Source organism: Corapipo altera, unplaced genomic scaffold (assembly GCF_003945725.1).
Source record: "Corapipo altera isolate COAL_440 unplaced genomic scaffold, ASM394572v1 0, whole genome shotgun sequence".
Lineage (NCBI taxonomy): Eukaryota > Metazoa > Chordata > Aves > Passeriformes > Pipridae > Corapipo > Corapipo altera.
This window is the reverse complement of record NW_020884872.1, coordinates 16235660-16254730: the sequence shown is the minus strand read 5'-3', so window position 1 is coordinate 16254730 and position 19071 is coordinate 16235660. Positions and strand designations below refer to the sequence as shown.

Sequence of the window (19071 nt, the reverse complement as noted above, 5' to 3'; positions counted from 1 at the left end):
GACCATGTTAATTTTTAGCACAAAGAAGTGTTTGTTGGAGTGGTGTGCTGGGGTATTTTGTTATGTTGTGCTTATGTTCCAGTTACAGTAATTGTCTAAATTGTTGTTGTAAGGGCTAATATTAAGCACAATTTTCTAAATATACCGTAGCTTCCACAGTGGAAATGTTTTACTGAAGAGGCTACTTAAAAAGTTATCATTTCATCTGCTGTTAGAATCTTACATAGTATAAAACTCCATAACTTGTTTTAGGATAGCAGTATTACCCAGCAGTGCTTCTGAAAAGCATAACAACTACTGTCCTGTCCCTGATATACCAATGTCCTGAGTCAAAACAAAAATCAAAACAAAGAAAACTTCAAATACAACAAACATTTTGTCTTTTTAAAGAGTTTTTCCTCTTGTTTATGTAGAGGTGTTGACATTCCCTGGAAGTGTGAAATGCATTTAACCAACAATGTGTCTCTTCTCTTTTAGATTACAGAAGTTTGTGGAGCTAAGCGTGTGGGTTATTTTGGTCCTGCTCAATTTTATATTGCTTTGAAGTTAATTGCAGCAGCACAGTCAGGGTTCCCGGTACGGATTGAGAGCATTAAGAATGGTAAGTAGCAAATTTTGCTTGCAGCACTGTGCAGTTGTTTCTCACTTTCTTTAATGCTTGTCAGCTCTCCATGGTGGTTAACTTTTTATTACGTGTCTATGAACAATTTTAAGGAACAGAGAAAGAGTAGAAGGTAATGTTACATGCTCTAAGTGACTGGTAGAAAATTGCAGTGAATTTACATGTACGGCAGAGCTGAAACAGCATCCCTTTCTGGAAAAGGCATTGCAAAGGAGTTGCACAAATGACAGCTGATAATAGTACTGGAGATGCATTTCTTTCTCACTTTCAGCTTCTGATCTTGACAGCTGTCCAGAGTGAGAGCAGATAGCTGCTTTGAGTGGAGGCATGTTGTGGGGGATACGGGCAGGTCAAGGGGGTCCCTCTGTACAGGGCAGCTTGTAACACTCACCTGTTTTAGCAAATAATCTTGCAGAAATAAATGGATAATGGTGACAAAATCATGTTTCTTTGTATGAGTAGGTATGAAAATGTGTATTAAGTGTATTTTAAAACATCTTTTTTTTCTTCCCAATGAATTGGCAATAATATTAAATGTACCATTTTTGATGGAGAAGACCTTTTTTTGAAAGAGGCTTATCAAACTCAAGTTATTAAGAGACAAAGCAGGATCCTTTTAGCTGCAGAACCTTGATAGCAACTAAATGGAAGGAACTTCATGTTCTTGCCCTGGTGATGCATGCTCTGCCTCAGCAGGGCTCAGGTGTCGAAGCATGTGGCTATTTGCCTGAGCTTGAACAGGTTGGAACCCTCAGCTCCCATATCTCAAGTGGGCATTCAGACTGTGCCCTGAGGCTGTGCTCTGGACTACAGGGTGTGCCACCATCCCGCTGAAGGAGGGATGCAACTGGTTCAAGATGAGAGAAATGGTTGGAAAGGCAGGACCTACCCACAGCCTTGCAATCAGGTCACTGCTCCCAGCAGTTTCTGCTCTGCTGTCCCTGGTAAGGGCAACAAAATGTAAAACTCACGTTCATTACAAGGCACAGGGAGGGGGTTCCCAGGTCTGCCGCATCCCAAGGAGGGAAAGGCAGAATGGCAAGCACATGCAGACCTGTGTGAGCTGAGCTCCTGCAGTGCAGAGTTGCCGACCAAGTGGAGAGGATCAGATGCAGCTGGTGCAGTTCAGTGCCTTGCTGTAACAGGAGTTTAAACCAAGGGTGAAGAGGAGCAGGCTGGATTTGTCTGTCAATTTTCCTTACAGGCATCTTGTGCGCTCTCTTATTTCATTACTGTCCTTTTTAAGGATGTTAATTAAAAAAAAAAAAAGGCAAAAAACAAAACCAACCCCTCCCCCCAACTAAATTAGAAACCTGAACTGAGGTTTACTGTCTATGTTTTACAAGTCCAGCATCTGCAAATAATCCACAAATTTGAGTGAAAAGGTGTACTTGCAGTCCTTGTATTGATATCCTGCTTACTTACTGTTTCAGTACAATTTCAGTAAAAATGCTTCCAGTGCTCATTACACTTTCTCTAAAAATATATGAGTGCCTTTAGAGTGGGGTGAGTAACATGTACCAAACTCCAACTGATTTCTTTCTCTTCCTAGTAGAAGCTGTAGGTATAAATGATTACAGAGGTGATGAATGGCTTTGCTTGGTTTTGAGCTTTCCGTTAATTTTAATTGTATTGATCTTTCAGGGTGACTGTGCACAAAAATAAATGGTGTTTCTTCAAAATAATTCGGAATTGTCTTAAAGAGTGACAAAGTGTCACTCTCCTGCTCTGCACAGCAGACACAACATGGGACCTTTTGACACGGTCGTCTCACTAGGCCTTGGTGTGATCTCTGAACCCTACCATTTTTAATTTGTTCCTTTCATGATGGCAGTGTTGAGGATTCTGTGATCCTGACTGATTAATTCATCAGTCCCACAGTTTCTGTGGGAAACTATTCTTTTCATTACAGGCAAGGTTTTGAAGGCAGGAAATGAGTTTGCTGCTTGCTTTAATAATGTGCACAAGGCTTACTTCTTTCTCTTTGCATGAAGAGATTATATATTAAGCTGTACATTAAGAATGTAGCTTTGTGTAACATTCACATTTTTATTAAGACATAAAATAATCAAAGGAGTTCCAAACTTAGAAATGTTACAAAATATAAACAGTAGTGTTTTACAGATAAACTTTTCATTGGTTTTGCAAGACGATACTGCTTAAAGCGGTTCTCATGTTCCGTAGTCTCAATTGAATTTTTCTCTCTTTTAATAAAGAATTACCTCTGCCACGATTTATGGCGCTGAAAAATGACACTGAAGTACGTTATGGGACTCCAGCAGAACTCCACGGAGTTAAATTTCAGGTTCCACATGCAACTTTGGAAAAAAATTCCTACAAAAGAACAGATGAAGGGGACAAACAGGTAACAGGCTTGTCTTCTTCAGGCTGATATATCATTATGCATCCTCCTTTTGGGTCAAGTCCTGTAAATGGTTACACTCACATTGTTTTTCACCAGTTTTTGAATGAGAAATGAAATGAACTCCTTATGTGCAAATGATCACCATTGTGTCTGTATTCTGGTTTTGATGCATCCCATTTACTTTCCTGAAGAAAATTCTCTGTATGAACTTGTATAAACCTGTCAACCCTGTAAATATTCTGTGTAAATTCTTTCAATGTTGTTCTCCTACTTAATCCAGCACTGTTTCTTGCAGAGGACCAGGGAGGAGCAGCAAATAGAAGTCTGTCTGTGAAACAGAACAGGAAAGTGAGTGATATTCCATGGCCAGTACAGTCCTTAGTCACTACAGAAATACTCAGTTGGAGAAAAGATGTTGAATCATGAGCCGCTATTTTGGGGTGGGATAAGGCCCCCAGGTTTTCTTTCATTCTAATGTCCCCAAGGGGTAGTCCAGAAGAAATCTGCTTTTCTTTTGTCCTCAGTGAAACATTTTCCCAGCATCTGTTGTTCTAAGTTGGCAGTTTCATAAAGCTGTCCAAGAGAGGTTTGTATTGCCTGTACTTAGCAGAGTTGAGAGCGCTTGTTCAGGTACTACTGGCTTCACTGGCTGCATAATTTTCATAAATATTGATTTGCATAATTTTCCCCAGGCCCAACACTTTCTCCTCTGGTACCATATCAGGTCATGTTGTAAGTGTCTGGTAGGAGCACTTTATCTTCCCGAAACGTGCACACACATTTACCACACAGTGCGTTGGCGTCAGTAACAGTGTTCCCTGAGGTCAACCAGCAGGAGTGAGCTGATGACAAGATACACAGGTGGAATAACAGGATGAGGAAGAAGAACATGTGTGCCTATCTGTCTGTGTGTACTGACACTGAAGCAGAACACTGCCCTCAAACCCTTGGCTCCATCTGTATTGTCTGTGTTGTGTTTTATTTTCCTCTTTATTCAGTAAACTCTTTCAGGATTACATCCTCTTCTCGAGCAATCTGAGTAAGTCAAAGGAAAGAGAAAGCTTTAGGATAGTTTTGCCAGTGATACCTGCTGATCCACAGAGTGTTTAAAATACCTATTCAGAGATTTATTTTTAATTTTTTGTATATTTTTTATATGAAAAATGATCTGCACAACGAAGGCACTCACACTAACTAAATACATAAATTCAAAGATGCCCACTCACATTGAGCCTTCTACATGTACTTCTTCAGGCATCTTTAGAATTAAAATATCTTGAGCTGGTCATTGTAAGGCTTTGCTATAGCACTGCCATTCTTTACTCCCAGAAGACTCAGTACCAAAGTCTGTCTTTCCTATTTTAAGATGCCTTTTCTTGGAAATAAAGGACCTGAGAATGCCACAGCATTTGCCTCTTCTTTGTCCATCATGTTGTACACCTTTGGATTGCTGTGCAGCAGGATTTTGTTGTTTCTTACATCTCATTTTGTGTTGGTGTGTTTTTGAAATAGGAACCCAAGTCTCCTCCAATGTCTCCAATCTGCTCACCTCCTGCTTCTCCATCTACTTACCAGAGAATACCCCTAAGTTATGGATATGGTAAAGCAAGAAGTGGGCTGGAGCAGCAGCATGGAGGTAGGATAAAAACTGCAATGCACACTGTATGCAATTCTTTTTCCCTTTTTTTTCTTTATCAGAAGTAGCTATATTCCAAATGCAACTGACAATCAGCCTAATGATTTTAAAATTTAATTAGACTTGTGTTTTGGAAAATGATTTGATCTACTTATTTTGGCTGTTCAGTGCTGTCTTCCTATTTCCTTTCTATTAAATTAGATATGTGTAACTTCTCACAAATGCTACTACCTAATCTCTGACAAGACTATGTGCAATATATCCCACTGGCAGAGAGCTTGAAAGTATTGTCAGAGTGCATGATGCTTTTGGTTTCATTAGAGGGAAAGAAAACCTCATTTCAATAACCACATGTTAATTTTCAGATTGAAAGTGAACCTTCCTTTGCAGGAAAGGATAATAATGGCTCTGGTTTTGTAACAGAAATAATAATAGGACATGAATATAAAATCAGTGCAACTTAGGCAATACAGACAAAAGGCACTGCATAGTTGCGCAGTCCTTCATTTTGCTGCCATCAGAGGGGGTGGCAAAACATTCTAATAAGAGAGTAATGGGGCAGAAGCCATTTTAACTATGTCTTTAGAAGCTCCTATTAATAGTAGGCATCTGTGAACTCCTAATTGCAACATATGGTAACCAAGTTGGTGGCAGAAGTAGGCATTGGTAAATACTGACCCTCCCTCATCCCTCCTGCTTTAGGTTAGTGTTTGCAGTGAGTGAAGAGTGGAGCATGCTAGTCCTTCAGCTTTTGTCCTTGTTTATATTATACATCAATGGAAAAACAGAGCTATTCAACCTTGCTGTCCCAAGTGACAGTTTAGTGCAAGAACTACTGGCTCTTCCTGGCCTTTAACATTAAGACCCTTCCAGTTTCCTGAAGAGCACTCCAAAGTTTCTGCGTAGCATATGCATGAGAAGTGCTGTGCCACAAGGCTGGGCTGGGCTGTACTGCAAATCTGCCCCTAAAATTGGACAGCATGTCTGAAGGGCAGCCCTTTGCACTGCAACCATGACTATATATGTTTTTCTTGATAGTTTTGGAAGTGTTTCATGCTAGCAAACGCACAGCACTGTGGCCTTGTGCTTAAATCTCCTCTCCAAGAATGTCTGTATGTTTCCAACTTTCCTTCCTTTTTTTTTTTTTTTTTTTTGTTCTGAAATTAGTAGTTACTTGTACAGAAATAAAAGTAGATACCAGTACAGGATAAGACCACTTAGGAAAACAAGGGAGTTACGGTGTAATTTTTAAGGTCTACCTGAGCTCAAAATATTCAAGATTTTTTGGTCTCCATTTTCATCATGAGTCTTTAAGGTTCTGACTATCTAATGCAGACTGTCTTTGTGGAAAATTTTAAATAGGGTGGCAGCAGAAGTTCTGAGGTCTGCAAGGGTTTGCAAGTGAGATGTCTTTTTGTTTGCATACTTGCCCTATTTTTAAAACATTGTTCCTAAACGTGCTGTTGTGTCACCACTTACCATATTTGCTGCGGTGAAGCTTAAGCAACTTATTTTAAGAAAAGAAGTAATTGTTACTTTTGTTCACTAACTTTACTCCAAATAGGTGAAGTGATGAGTCATGTATTTTGATTTTCAGCAGAAATTAGGGAAGGGAGAGGAAGCATATGTAGAAAAACAGTGATTTGCTACTTGATAGCATTGTCAAAGCATAATTTTTTGGCAGCTCAATTGAATTATTTGTTCTTATTTGTAGTGCATTCTTGTGCTTTATATGGCTACAAGTATATAAAAAGTATAAATGCAAAAACAGGCTATATAAATATGTATTTCAACATGATGAACAGCAATTTCTGTTACCCAGTAGTATTTAACTGACAGTGTCTCAGTAATGTATGGAGAAGAATGATGCAACATGAAAGACAAATATGGGGCTGGAATTTTGTTGCAGAAGACAAAATGGGCTTTGATACTGTGATATTAGGTTTGCTGGGTAGATGCTTGACAAAATGGACTTTGATACTCTAATACTGTGTTCACAAGCTGCATTCTTGACCTTGAGGTATTTAATTATTTCTTTTAGCCTAGTAGAATTTTTTTTATTATCCTTTCATTTATATACTTATTTTAAATGGCTGTAGCTCCTTATGAAGTCAGGCACTCTACTCACCAGCAAGATGGACCATCATCAGGGAATTATGGAGCCAAATCTTCACTCACCTGTTCAACTCCTAAACGGGTAATGAATTGCACATTTTTCCTTAGTAGTACTACTAATAAAACAATAGAGAAATTAAAAAAAAATAACAAAACCAAAAGAACTCTCACTTTGAAAATGGAAAGTGTTCTCCATGGTGTTTTTAGAGTAGAGACTGAAATATGCTTTTTTAGTATATGAGGAAAAAAAGAGCTGATGGGATGAAGAAATTAAAATAAATAATCAATTAAATTGCTAAAGGTAAGTCATAATAAAACATTTTCATTTAAGATACATGAGGTTTCACAGAGATTCCTGCTTGATTTAGAATACTGTCTGTAACACTTGCACAGAATTAAGGCCTAACATTCTTCATATTTTGGTTTCTTACCACAGTTGTTAAATTGCATCTCAAACAGAATAGATTAATTTATGGGCATTTGTTTGCTTTTGTGAGATGAGTCTTATGTTTTCCTGCTGGTTGCGAAAGCAGATCTTTCTATGTTTCAGTGTGCCTGCTGTGCATTTATTATGCAAGCAGGTAGTTTGCCCTAAGGAAGGGCAAAGCTCTCCTGAACTAGAGCTTTTCCTGAATAAGTGAGACTCAGACTCTGCTTTTTCCTCAGTGCTTAGCACTTCACACTCACAATAAAATGTCATCCAAGCCTCCGGAAAAGATCTACAGGTAGTGTCATGTAATTTATGCTAACTTGAGTTGAAATTGGGTGTATTTGTGTAGCACTTTGAAATGAAAATTAGTTTACAGCTTTATGGTGATTCTTGTTTCGGGGATCTTTTGATGTATTTCAGAACTGGTGTTTTGCATTTGATTCTTAGGAAATAGATATGTCAGAGAAAGGGTTTCAGAGCTGATTGGAGCCTGGTTGTTGTTCATTCTTGCCCTCACTCTTAAAGAGTATCATCCAGGCTTAAATACAGAATACTAGCCTCAGTTTTAACAAATAAGTAGCGGGATGGTAATTAGTATGGCCATTTCTGCTTCTTGTCTTCTAAAAATAAAAAATAGAAGAGTGTGAATTCTTGACGTTCCCAGTGCCCTTCTGGTCCCTTGCCTGTGACCGGTGCCAGTGTCCCTCCCTTCAGTCTCTTTCAGTGGAGCGGGAGCAGCAGGATAGCAGCACCCACTACTCAGATGACCCTTGGAGGATAACGGAGGAGCAGCGGGATTACTACATTAACCAGTTCAGGTCCCTGCAGCCCGACCTGAACGCCTTTATTTCAGGTAATTTTTACCAAACACAGTGCATGTCAGGTAGAGGGACCAGGCTGGGAGGTGAGAAGTGTTAAGTAAATAAATTCTTTTTTCTCTCTAGCAGTGGGTTTATAAGAGTTGGTTGTGTTTCCTTTTTGAAGGCAGACTACTCAAAGAGCAAACCATTACTGTGGCCATTACACTTTTTTTCCTAAATATCATGATTTTAGAGAAATAATTACATCTAAGGGAGAAGTGTTAGTGATTTGGTAAAATTAAACTGAACTTTCTGTATTTGATGCACTGTATTTTTGGATCACACCTGCAGTGTATACTGAGTTGAAACACCCTTGAGGGTTGTGCTTGCTTTCCCAGCAAGTGTAGTGTCTATGTGATGACAGTGAAGCATGCAGTTCACTGTCCTCTGTGTTCAAGCCTGAGGTTTATGGCTCTGAGGGGCTGAGATTTTGACCTTTAGGTAATTAAAAAACAATCCTGGAGAGCACATGCATAGTAGAAGTATTGTTAAGAGTATATTGAGATGGCATGTCTGTCTTGAATAGAAGGATCAGGCTGCTGGTGAGAGGTCACTGCTGGGTACAGACAATTGGTGTGGCAAGGAAGATGTCACAGGTTTTAACTTGTGGAAGTTTTAATGAGCTATGCTGTATCACTAGGGTTCAGGAGGCCCTCATGTATCACTGAGGTTCAGGAGGCTTGGATCTAGCCTCAGTTAAGTCTCCTTCATGCAGTTTGCTTCAAAGAACAAATGGTTTTTCAATGTTAGTTCTTCCCCTGATGGTTGTCCAAGGGGAAGAGGACTATAGTCCTGCAAGTCTGTACTTTGTGTCCTTATGTTTTGTGAGCCTATATCCAGGAAGGGCTTTCAGGATACTCCTGACAGCCTGCGCATATGGGATGGTGAATAAGTGGATTTGTTAACTAGAAGTATGAGAAGGGCTGCTATGGCAGGGTGAGTGAGGGTGCCTGCAGTAGGACAGGAGCTATGTGCTATCTGAATCTTCCGTGGGTTTTTTTTTTTGTTTTGTTTTATTTTTTTCTTTCTTTCTTTTTCTTTTTTTTTTCCACCATAAAATTTGAGCCACAGCAGGGAAGAGTCGTGGTTGAAGCTGCATCTTGGGAGAGCAGTGCAGATTCTACAGCATTGTACTGCAATACCTGTGACTTCTGGGTGAAGCAGGGCTGTTTGTGTCTATTAGTTCATCACTGGTGACATACTAATTATGCTGGCTAGAATTACTAGTACTAAAGCAGATTTTCCTTTATTTATTTTTCCCATATGGAGGGAATGGAGAAATGAGGTCAACAGCTCTGTCTGGCTTTCTCTGTTATTTATTCAGAAGAAGACAACAGTTATATTAGCATTTGGTTGATCTGAGTGTCTCTCGGATGTAAATTAACTTTCTGCTTCTGGTGCAGCAGACCTGGTAAAAGGTAAAAATTTGGTGAATTAATTTCTAGTGGCTGATAAGGCATGCTTTCTCAACAGGTTCCGTAGCAAAGAATTTCTTCACTAAATCAAAGCTGCCCATCCCAGAACTTTCTCACATCTGGTAAGGACTGTAATAGTGTTGGGGATGTGTATCCTGGTTTTTTAAAAGACAAGAGTTCTTGTTAAATTTTAAAAGTGCCTGCAGTTATAATTATTTCTCTTATCTCCAGAATCACTTTGAGGCCCAAGCAGCAGGGTGCTCATTGATCTTCCTGACACACTTGTTTTCTGGAGAGATGTTGGCCTACTCAGCAGGACTGGGAAGGTTTGAACAGCGAAATAAATGAGAGCTGTTCTTAAGTGTATTGTAAGCAGTGTCATTATCTCAAAGAACTGACGTTTTCCATGAAATGACACGGAGGAGAAGCACCTCTGGAATGTTTTAGATGTGATGATGGCTTTATGTTTCTGTCCCTGTTTTGTCAGAGGAGGCCTAATTAAACAACTGCATAATTCATCAGTGCTTTTCTAATGAACCAGTACACTTACTTTTAATGAGCTTATTGAGAAACAATTGTGGATGGAACTGTACATGATAAAATTTGACAAGGATTCTATTATATTTTCATAAACAACATGGTGCTTTGTAATTCAGTGTCATCCTTGCATCTCTGATAGGAAGAACAAACAGTTTTAAACATGGATCAGAAATGCTGATAGAGGTTTTATTTTTATATATGCTTTTTTGAAGAGAGATGAGAAGAAAAGCTTACAAGAGCCTAAACATCTGTCAGGGTCAAAGGATATGTCTGGAATCTTTTCAAAGCGGATTGTCAGTTGTGAAAATAAAAAAACAATTGAAGAAACATAGTGTTGGGGGAAGTGAATATTGGAATTTGAGATTACTTAAAAAGAATGGATTAACCCAATATGTTAACGAAACGCATTTTATTTTTATTGCTGACGCAACTTGTTTTCTGTGCAGAATTTCAAGAAAAGTATTCCTTTCTAGTAGATAAGTATATTTTGTGACAATGTGATTTATAGGTTGTCTTGCTGTGTTAAACACATGGTATGTCTCAGTCTTTGTCACTGTAAGCTCAACAGCTTGAAAAGTGCTTGTTACTTTCAAAGAGCAAAAAGTTATGTTAATTTTAGACCATAGGCTTAAGATAAAATATGACTCAATTCTTGCAAAGAGTTAATTTATAAAATTGAGTTCTTGAATTTCTGAAGTCCAGCTTTAGTGTTTGTGAAGTCTTTTAGAATTAGAGAGAACTGCTTTAGTGAGAAGCTAACAATGATATTTAAACTTGTCACGAGCATTAATTTAGCCCTTTTCTTAAGACTAGCCAGTGGTGCGAAGTAACCATTGCTGAAATCCATATTGAACTTTTTCTGCTTGAACTGGTTTAAGATCCTGCATGAATTGGCCAAAAGTGCTTCCAACCATTGAAATGTTGATTTCAATGTGCGCTTGCAGCTCAGAAGGCCAGCCATATCCCGGGCTACATCAGAAGGGAGGGGATTTCGCACCTCTGCTCTGCTCTGGTGAGACCCCACCTGGAGTACTACATCCAGCTCTGGGGTCCCCAACACAAGAAAGACATGGATCTGTTGGAACGAAGTGCAGAGGAGGGCCACTGAGTTGATCACAGGGCTCGACCATCTCTCCTATGAGGAGAGTCTGAGAGAGTTGGGGCTGTTGAAGAAGAGAAGGCTTCAGAGAGATCTTATAGCAGCCCTCCAGTATCTAAACATAGTCCACAAGAAGGCTGGAGAGGGACTTTTCACAAGGGCATGTAGTGATAGGACAAGGGAGATTGGCTGTAAGCTGAAGGAGGGCAGGTTTAGATTAGACATTAGGAAGAAATTTCTTTACTATGAGCATAGTGAGGCATTGGAACAGGTCGATCAGAGAGGTTGTGGATTCCCCATCCCTGGAAGCATTCAAGACCAGGCTGAATGGGCTCTGAGTAACCTGGTCTGATAGAAGGTGTCCCTGCCCATGGCAGAGGGGTGGAACTAGATGATCTTTAAAGTCTCTTCCAACCCTAATCACTCTCTAATTCTCTAAGTATAGGTCATGTATTTCATGTTCTACTATATACATACCATCATATTGAATGGTATGATGTGTAAAAAAAATGTACTTTACTGAAAAAGAAAGAAGTGGCAATTCAGTATTAGAAAATTAGCTGGCTTCATCTTCCCTGAGACCGATGTGCAAGTCAGGGTCAAGTGCAAAGGACAGAGATACTTGTCTTGTGTTAAAATATCCCTTCTCGGAGCTGCATTTTTGTCTCCCTTGTGATGGCACACGTACCATGTGCTGTGCCTGTTGTATCCACAGGGAGCTGAGTGACGTGGATTGTGATGGGGCGCTGACACTCCCGGAATTTTGTGCTGCTTTCCACCTTGTAGTTGCGAGGAAGAATGGTTATCAGCTGCCTGAGACACTGCCGGAGACGCTGCTGCCCGAGTACCTCCAAGCAGGTAATGCTCCTGCGGCAGGTCGTGTCCCTGTAGCCATCTCAGAAATCCAGCGTCTGTGTAAGATAGGTTCACTTTCCTTCCTGGAATGGGCTTCTGTGCTGTGGAGTGGTTCTCTGGCTGCTTTTTAAAGCATGCTGTTGTTAACTGCTGAAGAAGTGTAATATATCAAAGCACAAAAGTAGGGATGCAAAGTGTAGCAGTTTCCTGCCTGTCAATGTCTGCCTCTTTGCTCCGGTGTGCTTCAGGTGTCATCACAGCTGAAGTGGCAGATGATTACCTTTAGCAAAGATAATCCAGCAATGGCTTTAAAGTGAAAGAGGGCATGTTTATATCAGATTTTAGGAAGAAATTCTTTACTGTGAGGGCAGTGAGTCACTGTAACAGGTTGCCCAGAGAAGCTGTGGATCCCCCCCCCCCCCGGAAGTATTCAAGCCCAGGTTGGATGGGGTTTTGAGCAACCTGGTATAGTGGGAGGTGTCCCTGCCCATGACATGGGATTGGAACTAGATGATCTTTAAAGTCCCTTCCAATCCAAAACATTGTATGAATCTATGATACAGCTTTTAATTCTTTTGATAATTTTTTCTTTAAGTATCTGTCTCTTGAAGATTTGTTGAAAATTATACTGGACTGCTTTAGAACTTAATATACTAATGTATTTGTTAGATGCAGTTACTGATTGTATCAAAGGCTGAATTTTTTTGTAATTCATTTCATGTTATCCACAGATTCTTCCATAAATACTTTACATTAATGATGGGAATTACAACAGTTTGTGTAGCACAAGGGTGAATTAATCCAAAATATAACATACCTCATAACAATGTGGAGTGAGAGACCTGCCCTTTCATTTGTTCTCTTCAGTTATGTCTCTTTTAATTATAAATTAACATTGAAATATGTACTGTTCCATCTAAAAAACGTGCATACCTCTCTAGGGCAAGGAGGATTAATCACAGATGATAATTACAGTACTAAGGGATAATATTTAAGACCTAATAAAATCTCCATTAAATTTGATGACACTGAATATATTAAAAGGCAGGAAAAGAATAAATCGAGCTGCAGTTAGGAAAATTAAATGTTGACCTGTATCAGATTTGTGAAGTAATTTCTGGTGGAGTCATGTTCCCTGTAATCCACTATCTTCATATCCAAAGCAATAAGCTCCTGGAAAACCTGCACTTCCAAGTCTTCATCACTTTTAGTCTCTCTAATTACATTCCCTTGTCATAATTACAACTACCCTTTTCCCTCCAGGACCACAACTTTGTTCACTATTGGCTTGTAAGCTCAATCATGCAGGTTCTTCTTGGTGTGTCTTCACATTAAGCCTTTTTGGGTAAAACTGCAGTCGAAATAACTCTCTCTAGTAGTAGGGAATCATTGTGTCAATGGTAAGCTTAGTTCCCTGGGAGTCCTCTTTTCTTCTGTTTGTCCTTTTCAGCACTTAGACCTACCATTTTCTTAGATGATTATTGTTTTCTGGTGTTGCATGAAACCAAGCATTTCAAGCTAATCTATGTGGAAGAAGTGAAAGGACTAATTATTTCTTGTGGATACTTTAAATATCTCAGCTAATATACTAATTCTGGTTAACCTGAGGGTCTGAAAATATCTTGTGTTTATTCTGCTACCTAGTCAGGATTCAGAAATCTGTCTTTTGAAAGTTTTGCATTAATCAAAAATAGACCATCTCAACACACTGTATCACTGTGAGTCACAAGAAAGCATAGAACCCTCGCTGTGTTGCTTCTGAAATAAAAGCATTGAGAAGTAAGCAAGTGCCTCATACAATTACCTAAAATGTCAAAAGAAATGTTCAAGAGAAACCTTGTGTTTTCATGTTTTTGTAATGTGATTTCTGCAAAATTTGTAGGTTTTTTCTTTTTTTCTTTTTTTCTTTTTTTTTTTTTTTGGCTTGTTAGGAACCCAATGAAGGTTACTGGAAACTGTTCTTCATTAGGTTGTTGTATTAGTTTCAGAGCATCTGATAAGAGTGTTGTTAAAGCTTCAAATAAAATGATTTGGAGTGAAAGAGCACTTAAGAATGCATTAATCTAGCTAGTTTTATACCTTGTACTATAAACTACAAGCACAAGTCCAGATGCTATCCTGGCACAGCTCCATTGACCATTTGACCCACCACCTTGCTTTCAGAAAGTTTTTATTAAAATTAATTTGCAGAATCTGGAAAGCTATTTGCCCTGTATGTAAACCATGGTATTGTAAATTAGGATTGATTTCCAAGAGCTTAATTTATTGAGATAAAATAGATGCTAGCCAAAAAAATAGAAATGTGGTTATTCTGCCTTTTGATATATTGATGTTAAAAAAGGTGTTTTCTAGCTATTAAGACAGATGTGTCTCAGAGGGACTAACCCAGAGCGATACCAGGAGAAGGACTTGAGTCTATGGGATAGAAGGTAGCTTGTTGTGAATATTCCTCTGAGAAGTTAGAGTTGATATTTTTTTCCCTTTTTTTTTTTCCCCCTCCTATCAATGTTATTTGGTTAAAGATGTTATATACTACAGCATCCACCGTGTTTAGTGCCCTGTTTTTTTGTTGGCCTTCGATTCTAGTGTAGATTCTGCTATACTTTTCAGTCTTCAAAATGTCAAAATTGCAGCTGAAGGTTTTGTAAGTACCCTTAACATTCCAAGGAGAGCAAGGTATCAGCTGTAAGATCAGCTAAGTTGATACTGAATTGGAAGGAGGAAAAATGCGCATAAGCAGTGTTTGGAAGCAGTGTTTGGTACTTAATGTTTACTAAAAATAATTTCTTGCAAATCTCACAATTATTTCTACAACAGAAATGAGACATTATCCCTTTCATGACACTGACTAATTTAAAATGCAAGATAGAAAGGTTTTCTTCATGGTGTTTGTCATTCCATGTCTTATGGATTAGGTCTGATATATAGAAATGAAGGGCAAAATTATGCTAAAACAGGTTTTTAAGAAGTGTGTATTAACCAAAGACTTGACTCTGTGATGGTTTTTTTTTTGTTTGTTTGTTTTGTTTCCATTTTTTGTTTTGATTGTTTTTCCTTTCTTTTTCTTTTTCCTGCAGCTTCTTTGAAGCCCATGCTTGACTGTGCCCTGTATGATTCTTATTCTGAGCCATTGCCAGGCAGTCAGCAGACCCGGGACTTCAGTCGGACCGAGGTGAGGAAGCTTAAGCAGGGTACTTACCTTGCAGAGTGGAAGGGAATACACCACCTCACAGTGACTGTGCTCTGTATAGCAGCAGAACTGCAAGTCTCTGAGAGGACTTTAGGAGTCTCCAGGCCTCCTGTTAAGCCATCTTAAACCCCTCTCTCAGCCATTTTTTTTCTGTGTGAGAAGGGCTTATAGGCTTTTTGAAAGATACTCCCACATAAGAGTTCACAGTAGTCACCAAGGGACTTGGGCAATGTTGGAGTCTGCAGACTAGACCTAACCTGCTCATGTGCTGCAGGGCTGTGTTTCACCCCCGCAGTGTTGGGAGCCAGTGGTGAGGAGCAGAGCCTGTGCTGCAGGAGGGACAGTGTGGCACACAGGCAGTACTCACGTGTCCTGAGCAATTCTCCTGAGTCTGAATTGATTGAAGATGTGAGGCTTCTGGCACAGCGCTAGAATCATAAAATCATTTAATTTGGAAAAGATTTCCAAGGTCATCAACTCTGTTAATCCAGCACTGTTTCCTTTCAGGTAGTTGTAGAGAGCAATAAGGTCTCCCCTGACCTTCCTTTTCTCCAGGCTAAACAACCACAGCTCCCTTAGCCGCTCCTCATAAGTCTTGTGCTCCAGACCTTCCACCAGCTCCACTGTCCTTCTTTGGACATGCTCCAGTGTCCTTACTTGCAGTGAAGGGCTCAGAGCTGAACACAGTAGGTTCGGTTGGATGGAGCAAGGGATTGGATCTGCAGAGGTCCCTTGCAACCCCAACCATTCTATGAGTCTGTGAAGACTGATGCAAGAAAAACTAAATTAAGCAGAAGAGTTTAACAACTGAGGTTAAGACATGAAACTTTGAAGACCCTGTGAAGCTGAATTAATCATGGCCACCAAGTGGTGCCTGAATATTGCAGCTCTGAATATATATGCTCTGGGATTTAAGGGTTTAGTTTTTAAGGTAGTTAATCAAATGGTAGACTGACTGCAGGAACTGGCCCTTCTGGCACTGCTTCAAAGTTTAAAAGTAATGGGATGTCATGGCACCTCAGCAAGGCTGTTCTCCAGTTATTTTCTCCCAATGCCTTGCTCTGGGGAGTTCCTGGATCAGAACCCAGCTGCTTCCTCATCAAATCCATCTTGGTAGTGGTATCACCAAACATGATCCTAAGCTTCAGCTGAGTACAGTGTTCACTTTGGACAATGCTGTAGCCAACGTTTTGAGCATCCAGTGTAGAACTGTTAAAATATATGCAGTATCCCTGGGAGGAGTTGCTCATCTTACAGCAGCTTGGCCAAAGCACAGCAGTCACACTGGGTTTTGAAAGCAGTGCTGCTGGTCTGGTAGTGCAGGCTGCTGGTGTGTTGGCAGTTTAGGCAGGTCCTTTGCCAGAAGAGCCTAGTCCCTTGCTTATGACCTTATAGGTGGCTTGCAACTAATGTATAAAAGAGGATATAGGTATAATATCGAATTAAATTATATTTAAAATATAAAGAAATATATAATTATGTATCTTTTATACACATAATTAAAAAGCTTCAGTTTATGTTGTCCGAGATTAATGGACTTTAAAATCTCTTCTGAAAACTGATTTGAGAATCACTTTGATTTGATTTTTTTTCTGTTCAACTTATGTTTTTATGTTCAGAATTAATACACTGAACGAGTATTGTTTGGAAGGTCAGTAATTCATCTCCCATTCATTTCCCTCTATGGGAAGTGCAGTAATTCACTGTTGCAATATAATTTGTATCTTGGCTAGTTGAGGTATTATAGTTTAGAGACTTGATCACTACATTAAAAATATTATCAATGCAATCTGTTATGCATTATCTCCATGACTTTGTCTCTTTCCACTTATTACCCATTCGTTAATTTAATTTCAGAAGGCCATTTTTACTGTGACTGCTGAACTACAGTACTGCAATAAAATGGAAACATTTCTTGAATGCATCTGTAAAGAAAATAATGGCAGGAGGCATGTTCCCTGGATGCTAGGCTTTGTTGAACTACAAAACACAGCAAGACTGCTGATATTATGCTTGAGAAGGACAAGGGTGACTGATTTTTGTTTACCAAGGAAGTTTTGTCTTCCCAATTTTTTTTCTCAAGTTTTTATCTACCCCTCTCTTTTGGTTCTTTTTTACAAGCTTTCTCACTGCCAAAACCTTAAAGATAAAACATGAGATTTCACACTATATGCACAAAATGACTGGCTGGGGTTGTTCTGAACTCCCTCAGAAAGTTCACTGAAATTTGTCAAAGTCATTCCACTGATTAAAGCAGGCACTGACTTAGGTCTTTAGTCTCATGCTCTTCACTTGAGAGTGTCAGGGCTAGCTATGGATGTGAAATCTTTTGCTCATACATTTTCAGAGTCTTCAAGCTATATTTTTACTGTGTTGCTTTCTCAGAAGTATTAGGATATCCCATTCCTCAGCAACTTTATAAAACGGATCTAACAGACCTTTACTCTGGGAGTTTTCCTTTTTGAACTACTGACTTAAGATTTTTGTGGTCTCTTAAAAATGCCTACAATATCTAGGTTTCTCAATTCATTTGTTTAGGCCCAGTTTATTTTAGGTCATTTTTAGGTCATACCTCTTCCATGCTTCCTGGGAAAAATCCAGCATCACTTAATATTTAGAGAAGGTTAGGGTTTCTCACATTTCTTTATTGGTTTTTTGGTTGCAGAGTGTATCCTCGTTCTTACAGATTATGGAGGTAGAATTTGTTCCTGTTTCCTTCTTGTAGGCTACACAGTTGCTGAAGTAACAGAAAGTTAAGGAATAAGACTGGGAAGAAGTTGTCTGTTTTCCTATCAGAGGCCTGAATGGGCATCCAACAGACATACTAGTGAAATGAAAGAGTGGTTCAAGGATCAGCCACACCAGCTGGAAGCCTTTAAATCATAACTACCAGGCTCTGCAGTATGGCTGGAGTTTTGACTAGAGAGACTTTTCTCATGGAGACTGACTCTTGTGAAGGAGCTGGAGATGGTTTCATCAACCCTAAACACAGGTGTTACACATGGCTCTGTTGGGAGAAGTCTCTCGTTACATATAGTCTTTACCTCCGTGTGATTTACTGTTGAACTACTTCTCTAACTAATTTCAGGTGTGGAACTGCTGTACCTTGAAAAACAGATTTATATTGTCTTTCTGTAGGTCCTTTATGCTTCCTTACCTGACAAAGCAAATTGTGGTGCAAGGGCAAATGTCACCATTATTTGTGTTGATTAGTATTCTTAAATATTTGACTGTGGAAAGGTGTGAACTATACTAATCATTATAAATAAACAGATTTTTTTTTCTTTAAGAAGTCATCAGCTGAAGAGATACCTGATAACTCTGCCCTGTTACAAGATGGAAAGAAAGATGACAAACAAGGTATTCAAATAAATAACTATTTTTTTTCCATTAGGGATTAAATTCTGTGTGTTTTTAGTAAGCCCCTAAATTTACTGACAGAAGCAATGGTACGTTTAATTTCTGAGCTGACTATCTGTTGCTGTAGGTTTAAAGAGACAACTCACTGACAGCAGCTGAGTTAAAGACAAATAAATGGAGGGATTTGCTTCAAAATTAGTTATATGTGAATGATATGAAATGCACCATCTAAAATATGTCTAGTTCTAAGGCAGTTAGTGTTGCACTTCTTATTTAAAGAAAATTCTAGTTGTTATCAGGAATTTTGTAAGAGTAAAGATTATGTTAGGTCCAATTTTGCATTTCCCTTTTTGCAGGAAACAGCAACACTTCAAAATCAGTTTTTATTCCTATTTGAAAAAAACTAAAACCTATATTTTCTTGCAAAACAAAAATTTTAGTCAAACTGGAATGAAAAAACTTCATTCATTCATTTCACTTGAAATCTGTCAGCAGAAAGCCATGAGAAATTGAAATGGTCTTTTTCCAAGCAGTAGCTTCTATGGCTTCCAGAATTGGCACAGGCTCATTACGCAGTCATTCAT

The 19071-nt window shown here is 39.0% G+C and overlaps 1 protein-coding gene across 4 annotated transcripts in view; it reads left to right on the top strand.

Moving 5' to 3' along the window:
• The window catches only part of REPS2 (RALBP1 associated Eps domain containing 2), a 94895-nt gene that overhangs the window by 33173 nt on the left and 42651 nt on the right, over positions 1-19071 (top strand). For 3 of the 4 annotated variants that reach the window (XM_027638201.1, XM_027638183.1, XM_027638208.1), the window contains exons 2-10: positions 478-601; positions 2839-2987; positions 4500-4623; positions 6723-6820; positions 7883-8021; positions 9502-9565; positions 11798-11940; positions 15015-15109; positions 18418-18487. In XM_027638201.1, coding sequence (XP_027494002.1) covers positions 478-601; positions 2839-2987; positions 4500-4623; positions 6723-6820; positions 7883-8021; positions 9502-9565; positions 11798-11940; positions 15015-15109; positions 18418-18487 — 1006 coding nt within the window. The remainder of the gene's footprint in view (positions 1-477; positions 602-2838; positions 2988-4499; positions 4624-6722; positions 6821-7882; positions 8022-9501; positions 9566-11797; positions 11941-15014; positions 15110-18417; positions 18488-19071) is intronic. The other variant, XM_027638193.1, reaches the window with a different exon arrangement.